This window comes from Cyanistes caeruleus, chromosome 17, assembly GCF_971803275.1.
Source record: "Cyanistes caeruleus chromosome 17, bCyaCae1.hap1.1, whole genome shotgun sequence".
NCBI lineage: Eukaryota > Metazoa > Chordata > Aves > Passeriformes > Paridae > Cyanistes > Cyanistes caeruleus.
Window position 1 is genome coordinate 1,925,594 of NC_141717.1, and position 23,595 is coordinate 1,949,188.

At 48.0% G+C, this 23,595-nt stretch overlaps 1 protein-coding gene across 8 annotated transcripts in view; it reads right to left on the reverse strand.

Moving 5' to 3' along the window:
* SEC14L5 (SEC14 like lipid binding 5) overlaps positions 1-23,595 on the reverse strand; it is a 40,456-nt gene that overhangs the window by 13,163 nt on the left and 3,698 nt on the right. For 4 of the 8 annotated variants that reach the window (XM_086854576.1, XM_086854569.1, XM_086854574.1 and 1 more), the window contains exons 2-8: positions 22,787-22,892; positions 20,870-20,945; positions 6,843-6,992; positions 6,603-6,734; positions 4,417-4,545; positions 3,585-3,795; positions 1,340-1,452 (exon numbers count right to left, since the gene is read on the reverse strand). In XM_086854576.1, the coding sequence (XP_086710702.1) occupies positions 1,340-1,452; positions 3,585-3,795; positions 4,417-4,545; positions 6,603-6,734; positions 6,843-6,992; positions 20,870-20,932 (798 nt within the window). In that variant the 5' untranslated portion in view covers positions 20,933-20,945; positions 22,787-22,892. Of the gene's footprint in view, positions 1-1,339; positions 1,453-3,584; positions 3,796-4,416; positions 4,546-6,602; positions 6,735-6,842; positions 6,993-20,869; positions 20,946-22,786; positions 22,893-23,003; positions 23,266-23,321; positions 23,435-23,595 lie in introns of those variants that run through there. The other 4 variants (XM_086854570.1, XM_086854571.1, XM_086854573.1 and 1 more) reach the window with 2 other exon arrangements.

Genomic DNA, 23,595 nt, shown 5'->3' on the forward strand with positions numbered 1-23,595 from the left:
ACAAAAGCCACATGCCTGCTCACACACAAGGGAACTTCAGGAGTTCAACAGCAGCAGAAAAATAGCACTAAACCTTTGTTAGATTTTATTTCTACTGAGGTGATTCACATTCACTTTTCCTAGCAAAAACAGCATTCTAAATCATGTTCAGACTCCCTGTAGTCAGATGAGACGTGCTCTGAGAAATACAGCACAGCATACAAAGCACCTTGTAAGCAGCAGTCACTTTTGGAAAGGCCATGTAAAGAAAAAAGAATGAAAATCTTCCCAAACCCAGGAATGCCAAGTAACTCACCTAACCCATCCTGACTGAGCTGATTCCTTGTAAGCCAGGCAGCTTTTACTGTTGAAACCTCATCCAGGTGTTTTCTGTTTCCAAGAGGGATCACTAGCTCCTCTTCCTAAGCACCCTTTATCTACACAGCCCACCCAGCTTCTCTCTCTGGTGCTATCCTTGGTCCTTTCCTTCCCTCCTAATTCCTCTCCATCAGAAAATCTGGAGTTAAACCCCCTTGAGGCATTCATGCTGCCCTAGACCCTTCCTTTTCCCAGTCACATATTGGTTACCCTGCTGGTCTGACAGAGACTTTCCTCCAAAAGGAGGCCAGGTAGCTTCTGGACATTGCAGCAGAGTAGAGACACACCTGCCCCTCAGTGCCTGTGCTGCTTCTCAGGGAAAAATCAGAGAACCACAGAATTTCCTTGAGTGGAAAGGGACCCACAAGGATCATCCAGTCCAACCCCTGGCCCTGCACAGACACCCCAACAATCCCAATCTGTGCATCCCTGAGAGCATTATCTAAACACTCCTGGAGCTCTGGCAGCTTTGGGGCTGTGCCCATTCCCTGGGGAGCCTGGACAGAAGAACCTTCTCCTGATCTCCATCCTGAGCCTCCCTGACACAGCTCCAGCCATTTCCTGTCCCTGTCACAGAGAGCAGAGATCAGAGCTGCAGCCCTGGTGAGCTCTGCTCCATCTCCTCCAGCAGAGCAAACCAAGAGCCCTCAGCTGCTCCTCCTATGGTTTCCCCTCCAGACCCTTCCCCATCCTTGTGTCCCTCCTTTGGGCATTTTCTTACAGCTTTAGATCCTTCTGATACTGTGGTGTCCCAGACTAGAGGTGAGGCCACTCTGGCACAGAGCAGGGCAGGACAGTGCCTGCAGGACACGGCGACCCTTTGGGCTGCCAGGCTTGACTCACGTCCAGCTCAACATCAACCAGGAGCCCCAGGTCCCTTCCTGTGGTGGCACTCCAGCCTCTCGGGGTGTTTGTGCAGCCAGGGTTTCCCATCCCAGCTGGGGATCCCCCCTGGATGCCCCTCTGTGCCTGCCCCACCCACCTTTCCCTTGTGAGTCTCCTGGAGCCACTGGCGCAGGCGGATCAGGCAGCTCTCCTGCATCGGGGTGAGCTGGCCCAGGTAGCGCTCGATGTAATCAGCGTCCAGTTTGTCAGCTGGAGGGAGGAAACAACAACTCAGAGCAGACTGGCACAGCCAGGAGGGAGGTGAACAGTTATTTCTACACATTGGGTTCCCTATGATTTACATGGGATTTGCTCAGGAGCCTCATTCCAGCTGCCTGAGTGAGGAAGGGAGGGAATGGAGGAGGGACACTCTCCTGGTGATTGGGGCATGAGGCCACAGGCAGTACATGCTGTATCACAGCTGGATCACTCCACCTGTCTGTGGGAACATCAGTATTCCATTCAGTCCTGAATTGCTCCAGCAGGAGTTTTAAAAGCTCTGTCATGAGCTCTGGCACTCAGCTCACCAACTGCTCCAAGACCTGGGCACTTCCATCTCACATCTCCTAAATCTCATGCACAACTGCAGTGACAAGTGGCTTGCTGGAAAACCAAGCCATTATTCTGCCCAGGGACACCAGAGACAAAGGGAGAACAACAGCACATTTCTGACAGCCAGGGAGGCTTTTGGCAGGAGGAGAAGTCCTGTGCACATCAAGCAGCTCAAGGCTCCTCCAGCTCAGAGACAAAGGACAAAGGGTTGGTGACTGCCAGCAGCGAGGGACACAGGGATGTGCCAGCACCAGTGAGGGACACAGGGATGTGCCAGCACCAGCGAGGGACACAGGGATGTGCCAGCACCAGCGAGGGACACAGGGATGTGCCAGCACCAAGGGACACAGGGATGTGCCAGCACCAAGGGACACAGGGATGTGCCAGCACCAGTGAGGGACACAGGGATGTGCCAGCACCAGTGAGGGACACAGGGATGTGCCAGCACCAAGGGACACAGGGATGTGCCAGCACCAGTGAGGGACACAGGGATGTGCCAGCACCAGTGAGGGACACAGGGATGTGCCAGCACCAGCGAGGGACACAGGGATGTGCCAGCACCAGTGAGGGACACAGGGATGTGCCAGCACCAGCGAGGGACACAGGGATGTGCCAGCACCAGTGAGGGACACAGGGATGTGCCAGCACCAGCGAGGGACACAGGGATGTGCCAGCACCAGCGAGGGACACAGGGATGTGCCAGCACCAGCAAGGGACACAGGGATGTGCCAGCACCAAGGGACACAGGGATGTGCCACCCAGGGCTGGCAGCTGCCAGCCAGCAGAACAGGGCAGCTGGGGTGGAAGACACAGGGAGCAGGGCTGGGGACACCTCAGAGCTGGCTCTGTCAGGCACAAGGTTTTCAGTAGGTGCCATCACCTACTGAAGGAGGCCTGGACACCCACAGGATAAGCAAGATAACACAGAAATTGCATTTGGAAGTGAGACATCCCATGGAAGCCCCAGAGGTTGGGAGCAGACCCAGGGAAGCTAATCCTGTCCTGAACAGGAATATGGGCAGAAAAATAAGGGCTACTCTCCTCTTCTGCTAGATTGGACCCACCACTCTGAGGTCAACATTAATCTCAAACATTTCTCCTAATCAGCTTCTCTGTGGATTCCCATCTTTTTCCAGAAAAGCTCACAGAGAATGTCAGGAGAGAGCAGAACTACTGATATTTCCAAATTCCAAGCTTTTTCCCTTGTTACACTCTGCAAAACAAGTGCTGCCCTTCCTTCTCAGGAATGACAACAGCTGTTTCTACTACAGCAGATCTGGATTCAAAGGTCCCTCCTAATTCAGAAATATATTATTTAGTCTAGAAGATATCATCAGACCAACACATGGGAAAGAAAGTTTGATTTGGGAATTTTGTGGGAAAAATGCATTAGGAGGCATTCCTCAAGTTTGTCTTGGCCTGATACAGGGCCAAAAACCATCCAAACCTGTCCCCAAGAATTTTAATTTTGGAACAGATAAAATATTTAATATTTAATTCCAGCATACTTAATTCCAGAAGAGACCTTTTCCAGTTTAAAGTATAAAATACCTTAAAAGGCTGATGAAACCTATTTTTTTTCTACACTCCAAAATATACTGCCTGCACAGCTTTTTTGTTTTAGGGGAAAAAAAGTTCCATTGTTTATTTTTCTTGAAAAAAAAAAAAATAGCTTTCCCTCCTCCTCCAACTCCCCCACACTCCAGATGAAAAACCTGATGCCAAGAGAAATGAAAATAAGCTCCTTGCTTAGTGCTACTGACTGAGTCTGCTGCTTGGGTAGTGCCTACCGTCGGGGCTGGCAGCCTCTGGGGGAGGGCAGGGGCTGGCAGCCGGCTCCCTGCTGGTGCCAGCAGCCCCAGAATCCAGCAGGATGTCACCAGGGACCCGTCCCACAGCCGGGGCTCGCTCCTCCTTCGCCGCGGGAGGGCTCCAGCGAGGGATGAACGTGATCCCTTGGGAGATCAGCTCCTTCAGGTAATGCTCAATCACCTCCTTGCCCTGAAGGAGAAAACTCTCATTAGGAAAAAGCCTCCTCCAGAGCCAGCAAGGCACAGGAGTTTCCTCAGGACAGATGATTAATGCTGCTAAGGATAAAAGAGAGGGGAAATCTCTCCTTCCATCCTCATGATCCTGTCAAAAAACCTCCAGTATGAAAAAATCCCCTGTGAATGATGAATTACAATAATGGCCAGGCAAATCCCAGTCTCTGGCTGCAGTTGCCTTTCTAACACTTTTACCCCATCCTCCTGCTCCCAGACCCAATTAGCTGCCCTGTTCCTCTGCAGCCCAGAGCCACTGACCCAAGCCCAAGCTCTGGAGACAGGGGGAGCGATTTTCACCCAGAACTTTCCCTTCCTGCACAAGAAGAGTGTCCCCAGTGTCCGAGGAGCCTGGCACCCACAGCACCCACTGCCATCCTCCTGACAGGGCACAGTCTGCTCCATCCCTGCACAGACACATTCCGGATCGTTCTGTGCTCTTTGAATGCTGGCTTTGCCTTCCTTTGCCCAACTGAGGGATTTCAGAGCCATAACCAAGGGCACAAAACTACACTGGGTCTCTTTACAGAGGCAAATAGAGGAGCTGGGCTGTTCTGGCAGCCAGGGAAGCCCACCTTACCCGTTTGATGTTGGAGGTGTACTGCTTCATGGCAATTTTTTCCACGGTGCTTTCAAAGCCAAAAAATGATTTGATGTCAAGAGAGGCCGACTGCTCAAAGCACGTCCACTCCTCGTTCTCAGGGTGAACCTGCAGCCAGGGGAACACACAGGAGGGGTGGTTTAACCTCCACAGCTACAGAGAGGGGGCAGAGGAGGCACTGCAGACCTGGATTGACCAGCCAGGTTCATTCCCACTGTGAGAACCCATCGTGAACTGGACATCCAGACTTTTGCTAACCCAACATTCTTCACACACACAAGGAAATCAAGATTTAAATCCATCCCTGCCCCAGCAGACCTGAACTGTGGTAGCAAAAGCTGCACAAAAATAACAGTGGAACAGCCCACTTCAAACCATCATGTCAAGGTCTCTATGGAAAGACAGGGATGGCCTTGTGGAACATGCAATTAAAACTCTTACATGTGCAAAGAAGAAAAATGCAAACCAGGTTTCTTTTTAAGTTTTGGATGAGAGACTAACATCAGCCTTCTCCCCAGAATGCTGGGGACGTGGCAGAGCAGGAGTTTTCCCACTCTTCAGCTCAACATACACCTTTCCCTTATTTCCCCTCTGTTGCTCTATATATGGTATAATCTCTTCCTCTTTCAAACTTAACCCTTTCCTGAGAAGGCTCTGCCATCTCTCTGCAGGTGCTGCTGTTCACAGACTGACACAAAAGAAAAACAATTCCAGCCCCCACACAAAGATACCATAAAAGACAAATTCCTGGGGGAGATATTAAATAACTGCAGGAGCAGGATCATATTTCTCCAAGTTGCCTCAGAGAGTGCTGCAGAAAAGGAAAGATGAGAATAAACCTGCTTCCGGTGCACTCTGGCAGGGAAAAGGGAACTGGTAAAAATAGAGCAGGGAACCATCTTGAGGATGCAGCCAGCAGCTCCCACCCTGTTCCCCTCGAAGTCCAGATGCTGACGTTTCCTTCCTAAGGACACAGCCAAAATCAGCAAGTGTAACAATCTCAGAGCTGACCTGGGAGCATTTCAGACCTTTGACGATGATGGAAGTTTGATTTACAGCAGTTTTTAGGAAGCCTCATGCAGCCACCAAGGGATCTCTGGCTCAGAACACCCTCATCATCCAAAATGTTCACAGCTTTCCCACTCCTCCTCTTGCCTGAAGCTCTTTACAGCCTGCTTACTCCCAAGAAGCTGAGGTGCTGTCAAGGTGCCAGAAGGGCAGGTAAGTAACAGGATCTGGACATTTGTATAGGGAACAACAAGCAGGATCTGATTGCTTCCAGAAACAGCTGAGGCTGTTTAATGGTGACTGGGCCCTCAGAGCACAGTGAAACACCACAGAAACAGCCACAAAGGGAGACAGCCCAGGCCACAAACAAGGCTCAAGTCCTTTCTCCAAATCTTTAAAGCATGAAAATAACAGCAAACAAGGTGCCAAAACTTTAACTTATTTGTGGGCAAAATTAATTGCCAGACTTCATTCAGGCCCTTAAAATAATGAAGAGTAAGGGTTTAATTCTAGATATCTAGATTTATAGACATGCCCAAGCTCTAGATATTTTTGTTAGCCTGAACTTCAATCAAAAAGAAACTGAGGCAACACCAGCAGTTCTGGAGCATCAATTCTGTTTTCCACTTTCACTTCAAGCGGGGAATCACAATCAACCTGAAGAAGTTTCTCAAGCTTTATGAAATCACAGAATGGTTTGGATGGACATACAAAATCACTAGGTTGGAAGAGACCTTTAAAATCACTGAGACCTCAAAGCCCATCCAGTCCCACCCCTGCTATGGCCAGGGACACCTTCCACTATCCCAGGCTGCTCCAAGCCCCATCCAACCTGGCCTTGGACACTTCCAGGGATCCAGGGGCAGCCACAGCTTCTCTGGGCACCCTGTGCCAGTGCCTCACCTCCCTCAGAGGGAAGAATTCCTTTCCAATGCCCAATTTGTCCATGGGAAGCCTTTCCTCCTTGTCTTGTCTCTCCAGGCCCTTCCTCCAAAGCAACTGAACAAACCCCCAGGCAGGACCCAACAGCCTTTCCAGCCCCAGAGTCTGTAATCACAGCCCAGTGTTGCAGGGACCAGTGTTGCAGGGACCTTCACCCTGTGTGTGAGTGCACAGTGCCCCCCTCCCAGCACAGCCAGCCACAGCAGAGTTCTCACTGAGTAGCTACAGGTCTCCCTGACCACCACACGGTTGGCAAAGGTCTCGTTGTGGGCTTCGATGCGGAGGGTTCTCTCTCTCCAGTTCACCGTGTTCTTCTGGATGAAGAAGACATACTCTACCCCTGCAATCTGAAGAGGAGGGGGGAAACACAGAGAGAAAAGAGTAACTTTAGGAGCCTTCATTTATCTGAGCCAGCCAACAAAATCCAGGCCTCTCTCTCCCAAGGTTCCACCTGCCTTCTTCAGCAGCCTGGGAGCATCCACATTCAGCTTGCAGCTCCGCTCGATGACATGGATGGCTCCGTCCTCACTCCTGGATTCATGCAGGATTTCACTCCCCAGGAAGACTGGGATCTCTGGGCATGTAGGGAAGCGCTTCTCATAGGCCTAGAAGTGAAAATAAAGTAAATTTCAGCTTCTGGGTAAATTGATTTTAACTCTTTCTGCATTTATTAATTCCCTTACAGTGAAAGTCCAACAAAACTGAGGTCCCCGAACCCTGAGTCAGCCCCAGTTTCCTCAGAGGTGAAGTTAAAGCAGAGCAGGTACAAGCAGGGACAGCACCACGCTGGTCACCAGCCAAGCGTGTCCTAACATAACTTTTCCTTCGCACATGAAGTAGGAACAGAATCCTGTTGTTGAAGAATACTAGGAAGGGAATCATCACTTCAGCATCAGGAAGCTCCTAACTAGCAAAAGCAAACACAGCTCTGCCAACTTCTGCTGGCTAAAGACTTGAGTTTTATAATCTCTTGGTCAATACTGTCTGTATGAAGCTTTAAAATATCACGTGCCAAACAGTTCAGTTGCCCTCAACTATCAAAGGCATGACCAGCAATTATTGGCTACTCACTTTGCCTCAATTTATCCATTTCTAAAACAACTCTGTCCTGGCTCTGAAATCTTCCCTGTTCTAATTAGCACATCCCTCTGAAAAATCCTTTCCCCAAAGCTTCTTTAGCAGCTCTAGCAGAAATCCAGTCTTCCCTGGCACCTGCAGTGAAGTTTACTTGCACAAACAGTACCTTGCTGCTGCTGCTCCTTCCCTAACTTTTTAATCTCTTATTATATTTGAAGATATTTGCAGGATGGAATGTTTTCCTTGGATTTCTGAAAAACTTCTTGCATGTTGTGTTGCTCTTGCAAATATGTGGTAGCTGCACAAGCTGCCCAGAATTCCACTGCAGCTGTTCCAGGAAGAGAACCTGTGCTCTCCTGCCACCAGACTCTCAGAGCTCCACATCTCCATCATAAGATGTTTTGACCATCATTCCAAGGCAATTCCTATAGGAACTGCTGTCATCTTCCCTTCTTCCAGAAGACACCATCATTTTATACAGCACAGAAAAATAAAAATATTCATGAGTTCTCTGCCCCAAAAGCAAACACTGATGCTGGAGCTGTGCTGTCAGCTCCCCGTTAGCACAGCAATGCAAAGCCTGGATGCCCCTGCACAGATTCATGTGCCCTGCTCCCAAAATAGCCCAGGCACTTAAGGACACATTCCATATCTCCTGCTCCTGGACCTCTGGACGGGAAAGAAGTTATTTCAGATTGTTGTGTTGCTCCAGTATCAGGAGGGAAGTGCAGGCAGCTGCCAGCTGGAGCCCTGGCCAGAGCGAAGCACGCAGGTTTGAAACCCTGCTCTCCCAGTCCCTCAGCACTGTCCTGCTTGCTTTGCCACACTTCTCAGAGAACTTTTCCCATGTTCTTCTACCTGTGACTTTCACTCCTCAGCACAGGAATAACAAAACCAGCTTAGATCAATCCAGAATTCCCATGGTAAGTGACCGTTTCTAACACAGATCCACCTGGCTCCAGCCAAGAGAACCACACTCGCTGCTTTAAGCAGCTTTATTTGTTAGGATGGGAATTCATGGATCTGTGTCAGGCATTGCCACAGGACACTCCCAGCCATCCTCTCCTGGTGCCCTTTGCTCCAGGGCTGCACACCTCAGTACCTGCTCTCTTCCCTGCACCTGCCAGCCCATTCACCTGCCCAGGCACAGTCAACACCTCCTATCTGCGCTCCCACCTGCCCTCTCCCAACCCTCCAGACTCCAAAGCACCATCCAGGGCTATCCTGAGGCCAAAGCCTTCACCTTGCTGGTCTCTTCTGTTCCAGCACACACAAAATGTATCTCTTCAGGCCACCCACTCTAAGTTACTGGAGTCCCAAGTGGTTGGGCAGTGCATGCTGAGAACACCTTCAGAGGCCACTGGGATACCAGAATATTTAGCAACTGGTTTTGAGCAGTTTGTCCCATGTCACTCCATACATGTGCCCTTAACACACTTGCAAAAAATGTCACTGAATGCCCTTTCCTGAGAGAAGGCTGCCCCAATTAACTCCACAGCAAGGGTAGGCAGTGTGATAGGACTCCCATAGGACAATGGGAGAGGGTCTTAAACTAAAAGAGGACACACTTAAGTCAGATATTAGGAAGAAATTCTTCCCTGTGAGGATGTTGAGGCCCTGGCACAGGGTGCCCAGAGCAGCTGTGGCTGCCCCTGATCCCTGGAAATGTCCAAGGCCAGGCTGGATGGGGCTTGGAGCAGCCTGGGATAGTGGAAGTTGTCCCTGCCATGGCAGGGGTGGGACTGGATGGGCTTTAAGGTCCCTTCCCACCCAAATTATCCAGTGATTCTGCTCTTTCAGGGGTGCAGCTGTGCCAGCAACATTTGAGGGAGTTTCCAGACAAACAAGAGCTGTTCCTCTGGGAGCAGGACCCTCCAAAGGCCTCACTTGCACAGCTTCACCTGTAAGTGCCCCCTCACCACAGAGAGGCCACAAGAGCCAGTCTGAAACTACCACTGAATCCAGGTGCCTGTGGCTCCCATCTGAAGGTAAACCACTGGATCTCAACTTCCTTGCTTCTTTCTCCACTAAGTAGGGACTTGATCCAGCTGGAAACAAGCTCCCAAATAAAATGTCATTAGATCCAGCAAAAGTAAGACCAGGACTATGAGTGCAGCCACTTTTTCAGCGAACTAAACATCTGGAGCAGGAAGAGAGGCCAGGGCAGAGGCACATGGCAGTGCACAGCCTGGTGATATAACTGTGACACAAGCCCAAACACATCACCTAAATAGGGGGAACATTGCCATATTTGAGAAAGAATCCATATCCACATCGATATTAAGTCCTTTGCTAATCTTCTTTGCACAACAGCTCTAAAAATACAGCAGGGAAGATGCCTGAGATCACATGAAGGACAGCTGAAGCCCCACGCTGCAGTCACAGCAAAGCTGTTCCCAGAGCACCCAAACTTTCCACCCCTGCAGCCTGAGCTGAGCAGGAGAGCAGCCCATTTCTGCACCCAGCATCCTCTTATCAAAATCATCATCTCTGTGCAACAGCCCATTGCTGCTCCAACAGGGAAACTGAGGAAGGTTATAAAGACAGAGAAATACTTAATTTTTTTCGAGCCATCACAAGGCTGCTATGTATCCTCCTCTGGGATTTTGCAGTCCAAGGTGGACAACAGAACATCCCACAGAAATTAAAGGCACAGAGTATTCAGTATTAATTGTTTTAATGCTGTGGCTGCCTGCACTTGCTCTTCCAGCTCCTTCCTGCAGGAGCTCTGCACTGAGCAGGATACAGGAACCAGGATTTGTCTCTCACTTCTGTGCCTCTCCCTTCCCAGAAGGAACAACAGCAGTGTTGTGCCAGCACTGGGTGTTAAAAGCCCTACTGTGGGTCTGCACCTCAGACAGACATTGGGATGACTAAAGTCTCCAACAGGAGATCAGATATATATATATATATATATTTCAAATATATATATGCACAACAAAATTAACGGTGCCACAAAGCCACTCCCTCCCTTCCTCTAAACCCCACTGGGATTAACACCTCATACCCAAACCAACCATTTCAGAAGAGGTGCTGGCTCAGGCCCACCAGTGTCCTTCCCTAAATCAAGTTGTTTTTTCCCAGATTTCTGACAAAAGAATCGTTGCAAAAATCAGTGTTTTTGTTGTAGTGGACTGTGACCAACAGTTCAAAGAGTCATTTAAATCTCTGCACTCCTGAAAGTGAAATCACACATTAAATTTCACAAGAGGGCTGAGTGAAGACAGAGGGACCTGGAATCTGTTTGAACTCATCAAGATCTTTTGCTTAGAACTATAACCAATTATTTTGGGTGCATCTAAATGTAAAGAAAAAATAAGCATTTAGATACCATTCACCAGAATGAAAAAATTCAACGAAGACAAAATTAAATTTAAAAAAAATACAAGCAAAACCATTTCTAGCTGAAAAGTTTAAATATGCAGGAAAGTCAAAGATCTCAAAGGTTCAATGGTGTCACATTTTCCTTTCACACTGAAGGGAGCCCAAACTAGGGTAAGGATATTTCCAATGGTTATAGTGACATCTGCATCCCAACAAAGACCCCTCAGTGCCACTGAAGCTGACAAATGATTAATTACAAGGAGCGATCATTAACAGTGCTATGGCTGACTGTGAAATCAGCAGAGTGCCCTGACCAAGCTTTTGCCCTGTGATCTCCTGGCAAATGTATCCAAGTGATTTTTTCTGGTCTGGTAAATATCCATCCCCAAATGGATTATGGGACCAACACAACACTGAAAAGTGAAAAAAGCTTGTGAGAAGAGAGCTTGAGCACAACGCAGGAAGCCATGCTTGGAAATGTTCTAAACTGTTGGCTAAATACTCAGTAACCAGTACAAACCCCACATCTCCTGTGAGAGGAGTACTCCAAAGGTCAGCCAGATGCCAAACAAGAACAAATGATACAAAACACAAGTGTCAAGCCCCAAAAGTGACATTCTAAAGCCTCACAGCCATAGAGAAAAGAGGAAATTACCCTCCTCTACGCTCCCCCTACACCATGTGCTCAGCCCCTTCCCCTGCAGGTCCTGCACACTCCCAGCTCCAGAGGTCCTGCCAGTGCCAGAGTGTTCCTGCCCTCCTCTCTGAGAGCTGTGTCCCTGCTGTTCCTACTGGACCCACAGGCCATGGCCAGCAGGCAGCATCTTTCTAACAGCTACTCCTGTTTCTCTTTGGCAGGGTTTTCTAGGAAGTGACCTTGAAATCAATTACACCACAGAGGCCTCAGGAATGCACAACAACAGGGAAGTGTAACCACTGAATTACAGCAGGAAACAAAACACCTCAGCAGCCAAACCCCTGCACATCCCGAGGTGATTCCTTCCAGCCTGCTGGGTCTCAAGTGGTTTCCATGTGCTTCTGTTAGATGGGACCCCCAAGAATATAAAAGCTGTGGGGGGAAAATTAAATTGCATTGTGTGGAGCACAAAGAAACTTAATTGTGATGCACCTGATGTAGACAGAATTTATAGTCAATATTACATGAATATGTGACAAGGAGAAGACTTCATCCTTGTGCTAAAACACTCCAAATCTTCATGACCAGTGTTTAAATCTGTATTAATTATGAGATTCTTCAAGTTTATGTTACATCCATGTGCAGGTTTCCAGGAAAAAGGAACCCCTGTGTTTAGAGGAAGGGAAGTGAGGAGTTACAATACCAGATTTTGAGCTGAAGATGCCCAGATCATCGTCCCTTTGAAAAGAGGTGATGAGAAGCAAGATGAAGACATCTCATCACTTTTAAGTAGGAAGAGGATGCATTTGGAACAGCTTTTGAGCAGCTCTGATGATACATAAATATTCTTCTGCAGATTCAGGCCTTCTAGGAAAGAGGAATTTCATCCTGCAGTCCCTCCTACTGCTTGGTCTCAGTGCTGAAGGGAACCACAGAGTCTGCACACACCAGACACAATAATCCACGTGCTTTGAACAGATCAGATACCAGCTTCCCACTAGCCACAAAGTAAGATAAAATATACAAGGAACAATGTGGGAGGCACCAAATGCATATTTAGGGTACAGAAAAGCACTGATTCAGGGAAAAAGAGAACTTCATTTCAAGGAGGTGCAGAGTATGCACAGTAAAAGTCTTTGGGACCTGAGGGAAAAAAAGAAACACTTCTGCTGGCCAGAGGAAAAAGATTTGACAGTGAGAAGTGCATGGGACAACAGCACCCAGACTGCAAACATTGACCCAGTGTTATCTCTGCCTGGACCACAGCCAATTATTTGCCTCATTCCTTCAGATTTTGGTGAAAGAAACAATTCAGGGAGCAACAGCATCTATTGCAATACAGACACAACTGAGGGCCACAGCAAATGCCCTAAACCCAGGCCCTGCACTGCAGCTGCACAAAGCCCTCCCAGGAAGCCACCAACGTGCCTGACCTCCTGTCTGAGAAGCAACAATATCCCATTCAAGCTGTCCTGCTGCTGCTGCAGCCTTCTCTCTCCTCTGCTGGGTGAGGGAACTCTGTGTGGAGCAGCTGGGGTCACCAACAGCACAAGGCTTTGGCCTTTGCAAAAATCTGTAGAAGCGACACCTTATCCAGGAACCACTGCTTGCCACAGCCCAGAGTGGAGAGAGAGAGAGAAACCAAATGGGAAGGCAAGGAGGCAGAGATCTCGTGTGACTAACACCTGAAAGAGCAAAACACAGCAGTCAAGTGTCACATCACACATTCACTGCTTGATGATTCACCGTAAAATCAAACAGGCTGGCTCACAAACTAATGGCTACTTGGAAGGACACTCTGTCATTGCCAGAAGCTGCAGTGAGAATTTATACAAATTGGCCACGATTCAGGGTCAGACTTGGGCAGGTCACTGTGCTTAGCAGTTAAAACAAGCCCATACTGGTTGAGATGTAAGAATTAAATATGATTCTAAATTTTACCACCTCTTTTAGCCCCTGCTGAAGAGTTTATAATTTGTCTTCTGCACCCACGTGTTCAGTAGAGAAGGGTGTTTTGGTCACTACTGGAAGATGAGACAAAGCTGATATAGCAGAGCTGGAGGGGTTTCCTTGTGCTGTGCCTCTGAACTGGAGCTCCCTTCAGAGCTCAGCCATCCCTGCACCAGCCAGCACCCACCAGATTAAACTTGAGACACAGCCCATCCTTCCAGGAAATAGCCTCCATGCTGCAGCTGGAGAAGGTGAGTAAACCTGTACAGACCCTTGGAATTAGTGTAAACCCTCTCCAGTCCACACATGGTTCCAGCACCATCCTGCCCAGCAAATGGAGCCTGAGCAGTGGCAAAGCAAAGCTCTGAGTCCTCTGTTGTCCTCACAAAACACAGGGAGATGTGCAGATGTTGCCAGCAGTTCTCCAGAGCTCCCAAAGAATAAGCAGCTCTTCCATCACCCAGCAGCTGTGACAAACAGCACGCACCGAACACTTTCTATTCGCTTGAGGGGAAACATCCCACACCACGATATCCCAGGAGAAATGTCAGCTCTTTCCCAACCATTGCTCACTCTCAACCTGCTTCATGCCAAGGGAGGAGGTGGCAGGGCCCGGGGCTGAGCCCCCCAATGCAGAGCCAGCCCAGCTGACATACAGAGCATCACTCCCAGGCTCCTGGTGCCAAATGCTGTTCAGCAGGAAGATGAGGGGATATTTTTAGTGTATCTTGACAGCAGAGTTTCAAGCCTTCAAGTCACACTGAAGCATCATGTCTTTGAGTCAACACTAGATTATCTCTAAGTGCATAAAATGTTAACCCAGTAGCTTCTGGCAGTCACAGCAAACTCACCTTCCAAACATGGCAAAAAAAAAAAGGGATGAGGGAACCTGCCTTCTTTACAATACCTGGCACAGCCCATGGCTGCAGGCACACCATCCATATCCAAGGAGGAATTGTCAAGTTTCATGTGCCAAACAATCTATATATCAATAAAAATCTATAACCTATATCTATAATAATCAATAACAAAAAAAGCAGATCCTGTTTTGCAGAGATTTCTTAAATACAGCTTAGGTTACTATCAAGACATTTCATGTCATGTGTGGCATGGGTTGACACCAAAGAGCACCTGCTTTGAAGCATTTTCCCCCCTTGCACACTGATTTTCCATCTCCAGGGTCCTGCCAGCCAGCAATACCATTTCAGGCAGTAACTAAAAGCTGTGCCATTACCTGTGTCACAGCAGCTGGAAAGAAGCTTCCAAGCACTGGGTACACTGCAGAGCTCTTCCCTGTGTCACTTGCAGCCACCCAGGGACACAGAGGGCACCAGGATCCTCTCCCCTGGCACTCCTGCAGCTGCTGCACTGAGAGCTCCACCCCAACCCCCCTGGCTGCTCCACACAGCCCTCTGTGCCTTCACTGCTGCTGCTGAGGATTCCAGCAGCCAGAAACTGCTCTGCTTCCCTGCAGCAAGTGCTCTCCTGGCTCCAGAGCTCACACTTGAAAGTAGAGATTATGAACCAGCATCAACTATTTTAGTTAAGATTCTACTTTATTTAAAACCAGGCTGTGACAACAGCATAATAGTGCAATTTGGAGCTCCAGATGGGGATTCCAGCCTGTAATTACAACTCAGCAGTCAGGAACCCCCCAAAGTGTCCTCTGTGGTGCATCAGTGCCCTGGCACTGTAGGACATGGCACTGTAGGTGACCTGACAATCTGCAGCACTTAGGAAGCAAGACAGCAGCAGCCTTTGAGGCCTGGCTGGGCTGTGAACACACACACTGAACTGTCACTCTGAACAAACCCACAGAGCTGATGTGACCCCTGCTAGACATCAGCATGCTTGTGCATTGTACAGCTCTCATACCATCCATCTGTTACCAGCACAGCCCAAGCTGTTTGGGTGTTAAGCAGCAAAAGAGGGCTCAGAGGTTCTGTTGCAGGGGCATCACTTCATCAGCCAGTGAAATATCAAACCCTTTAAGACACCACAGCACTAGGGAAGAGAGCACATTCAGCACACCAGGATTTAAGCAGTCTCTTTATACATTCAATCTGCTAAAGGCAACAGGAAGAAGTCATTAAATAAAGCTATTTAAAATCTAAAAACTTTAACATAATGCATGTTGATGCTGAAAAGGAAAATAAGTTTGGAAAAGTGTATGGAAAGCAGTTCTGGCTGTCAGGACCTGATCTCCAGCATTCAGTTTCTTCTCCTGCAGCTAAGCCTGACAGCCAAACAGCAAGGAGCTGTTTTCAATTAGCCTACATCTAGAACCCTCCTAAAACTGGTGACACAGAAGAAGGTTAGAATGGTTATGAAATGAGTGATGCATTTTGATTTTAGTTGTCCTGGATGGTGACTCTTGCTTGTAACCCTCAAGCCAGATCCTCAGCTGTTGGAAAGGAGCAAAAGCTTTGCCAGTGTGCAGTGCAGAGCAGGCTGATGACTGAGGGACAGCAGTGAAGATCACTGCCAAATCCAGTGACAACCATCAGGACTGCTCCTGAGAGTCAGGCAAGAGAACAGACAAGAGAAGGACATCTCACACTGGGACAGTGGATGTTTGCTTTCCATGGGTATGGCCCTGTGTACAGGATGAGTGAGTAAAGATGATGGAGAAGGAATATTTCTGCTGCTTACTCCATGAGAAGCAAGTTCTGACTTTAAATAAACTTGCAGCATTCATAGCCTGAATTAAATTTGTCACTCAGCTCATTAGAACCTCTGACACTCAAACTGTACTGAGCTGGAGCAGAACCATGCACTGTTAATTTCCTACTTTGTCTTGCCCGTGAAATAAAAAACTGCAGATCAACTAAATGTAAAGAACATTGGAGACCTACAAATCTGGAGACAGACTTTGGAGTAATACGACAAAGGGGAATGATTTCACCCCGCCACAGGGCAGAGTTAGATGGGATATTGGGAAGGAATTGCTCCCTGGGAGGGTGGGCAGGCCCTGGCACAGGGTGCCCAGAGAAGCTGTGGCTGCCCCTGGATCCCTGGGAGTGTCCCAGGCCAGGCTGGACAGGGCTTGGAGCAGCCTGAGACAGCAAAAGGCGTCTCTGCCAATGGCAGGGGGTGGGATGGGATGAGCTTTAAAGTCCCTTCAACCCAAACTGTTCTGTGATTCAAAGAACACTGAATTGCCACTAAAACCAGAAGAGTCAGGGAGCTGCTTGGAAGTGCAGGCCAGGAGCTCAGATGTTGGAGCTTTCACTTGCAGAGCCATGCAGGGGATTCATGAGCTGCCACAGGTCTATCAGAGACTCAGAACGATGCTGGAAATGAGAAACATCCCCACACCAAAAGGCAACCTCAGAGGAGCCACCCCCACCCAAATTCTTGCTGCAGGAGCAGAGCTGCCCTGGCCTGATGAGAAGCACTCAGCCAGCACAGAAACACACACCAAGGCTCTTCATGTGTGTGTGTCCAAGAGCTCGGGCTCCCAGCTGCTCAGATATGTGTCAGCACATGCCGTGGGCAGCACCAAGAAATGAGGTCAAGCAGAAAGCAGCACTGACTCACATCAGGCACATGTGGGGCTCCACAGCAGTTTTGTCTCAAGCACAAAATACAACTGCACAGGCAATAGGAGCTGATGCTCCTGCAAACCTCCCAATACCTGATCTTTGTTCTTTTTCCCCAAAATCATGGTTTATTTTTATATAGTAGTGCAGAAAGATCCCTCTCTTGCAGCAGAAGCCATAAACTGCTCTTAGCAGTGAGAGCTGAACATGAAGTGCACTGTGGCAAGAGGAGCAAATCATTGACAAGTGTTGTCACAGATTTCTCATCTGCACAACTAATGCAGCAACTGAAATTATCCATCACATACAGAAGACCCTGTAAGGTCTCTGGGGGGTTATTCCCAACCTGTAGCTTTAGGGACCTAATCCTATAAGTCCTCTAAAGTGTGTGAAAATGGCTGAAGTCAACCGTGAGCATGAAGGGCTGAGGCACTACTAAAAATAACAGGAGCACAACTCCCTGCCCTGTTCAAAGCTGAAACCCTCCAGCTACACCTATCTCATCTAACCTAATAATTCATTGCAAATAACATTAAATATGCAATCTCTCTCTCTCTCAGCTGTTTCCTGCATATTGGATTTGCTCACCCAAGCCAAATTCTCATCCCCAATATATCACAGGAGGCTCAGAAATATTTGCCTGTATGTGGCACAGGTACCTCTCCTTCTGGATTTTTCACCCATTACAACATTTTTCAAAAATCTCTTTTAGCTTTCGAACTACAACGGAAAGAAAATGAAAAGTAAGTTTATACTTGGGAATGTTCTTGGCTATGAGATAAAATTAGAAGATATGCAATGTCAAACCCACTGATCTAATTGAAGGGAAGACGAGGCCCAGAGAGGCATGGACAATCCATGGGAGGAACAGCTCCATTTAAAAGAGGACACAGACAAAAAAGATAAAATAGAAAGGAAAAACACAACAAGATAACAAAGCATAATGGAAGGCAAGGTTCGTTTCAAGTACAGGGCATGAAGGTGTCAGGCACTGAATATGTGTTTGAAGAGCATAATACTTTTGATCCATTAATGTGAATCCAAGTTAGGAACAAAGCAGGTGGACATGACTACACTGACCTTGGGCAGGTGTGGAAAAACTACCCTTTGCTTAAATCTTTTTTAGAAGTAAGGACAAGAAAAAAGAAAAAATTCAGAACTCCCAAATGACAAGACTTGTTAAGCTGATTCCTTTTTACTTCCTCAAATGCACAGGACTGGCAAAGACAGCAAGGAGGGGAATGTCCTTGCAAGGACTTGGAATACACGTAAAATCTCCTGCCTGCAAATGCTCCAGCCCAAGCTGTGGGAGCATTAGCAAATGGCAGAGTGTAAATCCAGAGACAATTACCCTGACACACAATAACAAAGGTATCACCAGGAAAAGCCCAGCTCAGCCCTGGAGCAAAGCCCCAGGCACACACATGGCCTCTGCACAAGTCCACAAGTCTCTCCTTGGAGAACTCCTGAGGAACAGCCCTGAGGATGGGCTCCACAAAGGGCCAGGGAAACACCACTTGTGTGAGCCAGGCCAGGAAGCAAGGAATTGCTTGCCAAAGTTGGCTGTGGCAACCCTATTTCTCAAACTCTCCTCTGTGAGCAAAGCACACCCACTACTTTCTGTAGTAGGGTCCAAACAGTGGAGGTTCTGAGGGAAAAATACTTTTCCCAATTTACTTCCTGTGTTCTGTTCAGGCTGTGTTGTGAGGGATTACCCTCCCCTGTGAGGAATTAAGCACAAGTGTATCAGACTGAAGGGTGCCCAAAGATCTGTAAAATATAGGGGTGTCTTGGGGTCACCCCTGCATCCTCTGCTTTCCTACCACAGCCTGAGACCTCAGCACTCCAAAGGTTCCCACACAGCATTTGAGGGAAAAGATGAAAGCAGCTGAATCTCAGTGCTGAGGAAGCTGCTGTCAGATTTATGGTGAAGGAGATTAAGAGCAATGCCACGTGCTGAGGAGCAAAACAGCTTCACTGCACACCCACTCTTCCCTGCAAAACTTCCAGCAACTGACAGCTGGTACCCGACAGCTCCGTGAGATCCGTGAGATCCGCGCTGCCTCCACACCAACGGGAGCCTCCGTCTGAACACAGCAACTGTGGTGTAACCATGTCTGCATCCAGCTCAGCCTGCACGGACCACCACAAGACTGAAATGCTGCTCTACAACAGCAGATCCTGCTGGGAACACAGGATTTTCACAGGACATCGTGGGGGAGGAGGGGGCTAAGGGCTCTATATTCAGCTCCCTACTCCACAGCACAGTCTGCGGGGTGACCCTGCAAAAGGAACCTGTTCATTGGAAAGAGAACTAACAACTTTGCTAAGATTTGCTGAACAACTAAAGGATGACATTTACAATGCCAGCCCTCAATTCCCAGGGAATTTTAAGTTCTGTAATACTGAAAAACTGAAAACAAATAAAACTAAACCACTTCAAAATTAAGCCTTTAGACATGTGCTAACAAGCTTACAAAGGATTTGTCTCAAGGCAGCCCTCCTCAATTAGCAGCCAATCTACTGAGGAGCATCTGGTGGTAGCTTTGTCCTACTAAAAGAGACAACAGAAATGTGGAGAGTTATGCACTGAGCAAAGGCTCCCAGGATCTTCATCACAGGTGCTGGTCTCTTATTCTCAGGTAGGATGCACTGGGAGAGCAAAGAGCACAGCCAGGAAAGCTTCACTGCCACAAACATCGGCCCCAGACTGGTCAGGGCAATTCTGCAGCATGTTACTGGTTTAGACATGGCAAATCTGGGTAAAACTGGGAAAAAAGGGGGTGCATTTGGAAAGGAGCTCAACTGACAGCAAAAGCAGCGTTCATCTGGATGATCAGACAGCAAAGTGAACAGCAACCACTCTCAGCTGCTGCTGCTTTTGGGGTCCTTATTCACAATGAGGAACAAACTGATTCCCCCAGTTTTGACTGTTGAAATAAAAGACTGGAGGCTCTTTTGGACAAAACAAATCTAAAGGCATGTATTTCTCAGGAATCTTGGAGACCACATTGTCAAGAGGGACTCAATAGAGGATCTCCATTCCATTCATGGGAATCACATCAGCTGTCTGCAAGGGCTGCAGCTTTCCATCTTCATTCCCAGACTCCCATAGACTAAAGGAACTGGGAGCAGGCAATGGAGGAAGCAGAAGGTGAAAGTGGCAAACACCAAGTCTGGGGATCCCTTCAGCTGACTGAAATGGCCAGCAGATTGCAAAACAAAACCTTGCAAGACTCCATAAGCAGGCTCCTCTAAAAATGCCCAAATGCTGCCTTGAAATGCAACAGCAAACCTTTGAGAAGGGTATCTGACTCACACCTCATTGTGACAAAGCCCAGAATGTCAGAGAGAAACGCTGCCTAAAGCAGCTCCCATGGTCAACATCAGCCTTCTGCATCCCCAGTAAATGAACTTCAATGACAGCCCTCAAGCCCCTTGTGGAAATCACAAAATTTGGAAAGAGATCACCTGACAGTTCAATCAGAGTGGATTGGGAGGAACAACACAGAAGACCTTTTCCTAAGATTTCCAGCCTTTAACCAAATCAAAAAGCTCAGTATTATTCAGCATCCAGTAGATGCATCCATACTACAGTGCTGATGGGGATCACATCTGGACAGATTTTGAACTGAGTGACATTTGGTGATATGGCAAAGAAGGCCACAAACTGACCCTGCTTAACTGTCAATTTCTTTTTTTCCTTCCTTGTCAAAGAATAACTACAGAAGGTTGGATTTTCTTAGGTTTTTTTTCTTCCCCCCCTTCTAACAACTAAGCTTCCATTCTTAATGCTGAGATACTGATCCTTATTTTCCTTGGAGAATTGAAGGAGGGGAGCTGAGGCTCAGCTCCTGCAGCAGGACTGACACAGACATCAGCCAAACCTGCAGTCCCCACCTCCCACCGGCCCTCAGCAGCTGGAGCAGAGAAAGTGCTGAGTGCTACTCACTGCCATGACGAGCTCAAAAGGGTATTTGTAGACTCGAACTGGGGACTGGTATTTCTGCACCATTTTTACCACACACCTGTAATAGAGAAAAATTGGAACATTTTAGATCCCCCACATCAAGCAGTGCAATACATAGGTAGTTTTTACAGATTTTACTAGAAGTTGTAACTCTTCCTTACAAATAGAGAGAAGATTTATTAGGTAGAATATCTTGCCCAGTAAGTGGCAGAGACAAGTCTCTGCAGTCCCTGTTTCCAGCATCCTGTGCTGCTTCCCAGCAGTACTGCAGTAAATTCAACTTGGAGCTCCAACAAAACTCCCAACAATTAAAGCACAAAACAGAGATGTAAAGGCAGAATGAATCGTGCTGTGGAGAAGAAGCCTGTCTTAGGAGCCTTGCAGAGCTTAAATGGAAATTCTTTTCCATATCCCCCTTCCCTACATTATATTTGTAATCATTAGGGCAAAATCTTTCTCATTGAAAGCTTCCACAGTTTCCCATAGCTCAGTGTTTTAAATACTTTTGTGCACAAAGTAGGATTCAGTAGTTTTAGCTCACTGAAAGGAAGGAAAAGGAAGCAGCATGCTGAAAGAACATGCCTGATGCTAAGCTGGCAATCACATCCCACTGCCTGGATGCCGACTGTTCCAGCTGAACTGAGGCAAGAACTGCAGGCAATGGGAACAATTCCGTCCTCAGCATTTCCCTGCTCCCAGCCACCTCTCACTGTCCTCATCAGGATTCCTCCCTCTCCTGCCCGGGTTTTAACCCTCAAACATGCATCAGTAACCAGCATCTCAAGGGAGCTAAACAAATCATTATTAGGGTGCTTTCTGCAATTCCTTTAGGAATTCCTTTGTACTGCTCCTGCTAATACCATCCACGAACATCAGGACACAAAAGGCTGGATGTGGATGGCTGGTTGGAGGCACTGTGTTCATTCCACCCCACTCAAATTCCACTGCTGAGCAGACACAGCCCTCGGCAACATGACGCAGTGTGGCGTTGAACTCAACCATCAGAGCACTCAGACAACTTATCCCTGACATTTTCAGCCCAAAACCAGAGGTGAAACATGAATAGGCAATAGATTCTCCCTCAAAAATTACTTCAAAATGACATCACACTGTAAAATCTAAGCAAGAGCAAGGGGGAAAGGACTTTAAAAGTTTGAGTACCTGAGAATTGGGGGATTTTTGGAGAAACAGGGCCCAGCAATCAGACAGTTTCTCTGCAGAGGATCACATTACCCAAGCAGCAAAAGTCAGGAATCGCTGGATCTCTCACAGTCTCACTGCTGCTAAAAGCCAGTCAATGCAGGGAAAAACCTACCAGCAGAGCATCCAACCCAGAGTGCAGCGAGAGGAGCAGGGCAAGCACACCCCAGGAAGCCCGGGCTGCTATCAGGTATCAGATACCCGAGCCAAGAGGCACAGGGCACCTTGGAACACGACCTGTAACATGATTAGGCTGGGTGGGGACCCTCCCCGTGAGTGCAAATAGAGCTGGAGAAGCCTCCTCAAGTACATTTAGCTGGGATCTTGCTTATTCTGACCTCACCTCCTTCACCAGGACTTCTTGCACCTCTGCAGGAGAAGGTGAGAGACCTCCACAGCAGGAAGGCTCAGAACAGAGTCTAGAACAGAACTCAGTCTAGAATCACCCACAGCCCAGAAACAGAGGCACCAACCACAGAACAGTGGGATGGCACAAGCTGTAGCTCAGCAGCCTTTAGCTGCCTGGACAGACCTGCTGCTCCTAGGCAGCTGCTGGACCTAACTGCCACAGGTTTATTGCCTCCATGCTTCCCCAGCTAAGGGAAGGCAGGGAAAAGGAGCCAGTGACTATTATACCCACAGAAAACGGTGGGAAAATGATAGCTGATAACTCACAACTGCTCTAGAAATCTTTCATACCTCGGGAGAGTGCAGTGGCAGCAGACCTTCTACACCCTCTCCTCCAAACAGGGCTGTGAGACAGTCATTGTGCTTCTCAAAGCAACAGGGACTCCTGCTATAAGTCCTGGAAAAAAGGAAAAAAAACACATCAGAAAAGGCACTGAAAGATGGCTACTTGACACATTTGGCTGAAGATGATGATTAGCACAGGTAAGAACAGAGTCTCAGGTGTTACCAGTGGCCATCCGGGCTCAAGACGTGCATCTTCCCAGGGCTTTAGCATTAAAGACAGATGTGTTTTTAAAGTAATCTTGTGTTCCACTCAAATTATAAACGGGTGTGTTCAACTACCAGAAAGAAACCACCTAACCAGAGAGTATGTCTGCTCCTCTATCACCCATCCAGCTCTACACAGTGGCCCAAGCTCCCTGCTCGACTTCCTATTAGCATCTGCCTAAAAAAACATATCAGGAAAGACAGCTCAGGTGAAGAGCAGTGACCCACTGAACTGCAGCATGACCTTAGAAATCCCAATCGATAGGTGGAGGCACACCTGGAGCATCCATGGGGAAACACCCAGAAAGAGGCTCAATTCCAGCTGGCCAAGCCCAGAGTAGTTGATAAAAGCTCAGAGGTTGGAGTTGTTAATGTATTGAAGCAACAAATCTGCAAAAATAACAACCATCTCAAGCAGATATTAAAAGTATTTCAATTCTTGTACACCTGAAAGCGGAAAACAGCAACAGCCACCACATTTCACAAAGCATCCTGTGACATACAGTGACAACAGCACTGAGCCCTGAGAGCGTCAGCTCCCTGGGCACCCC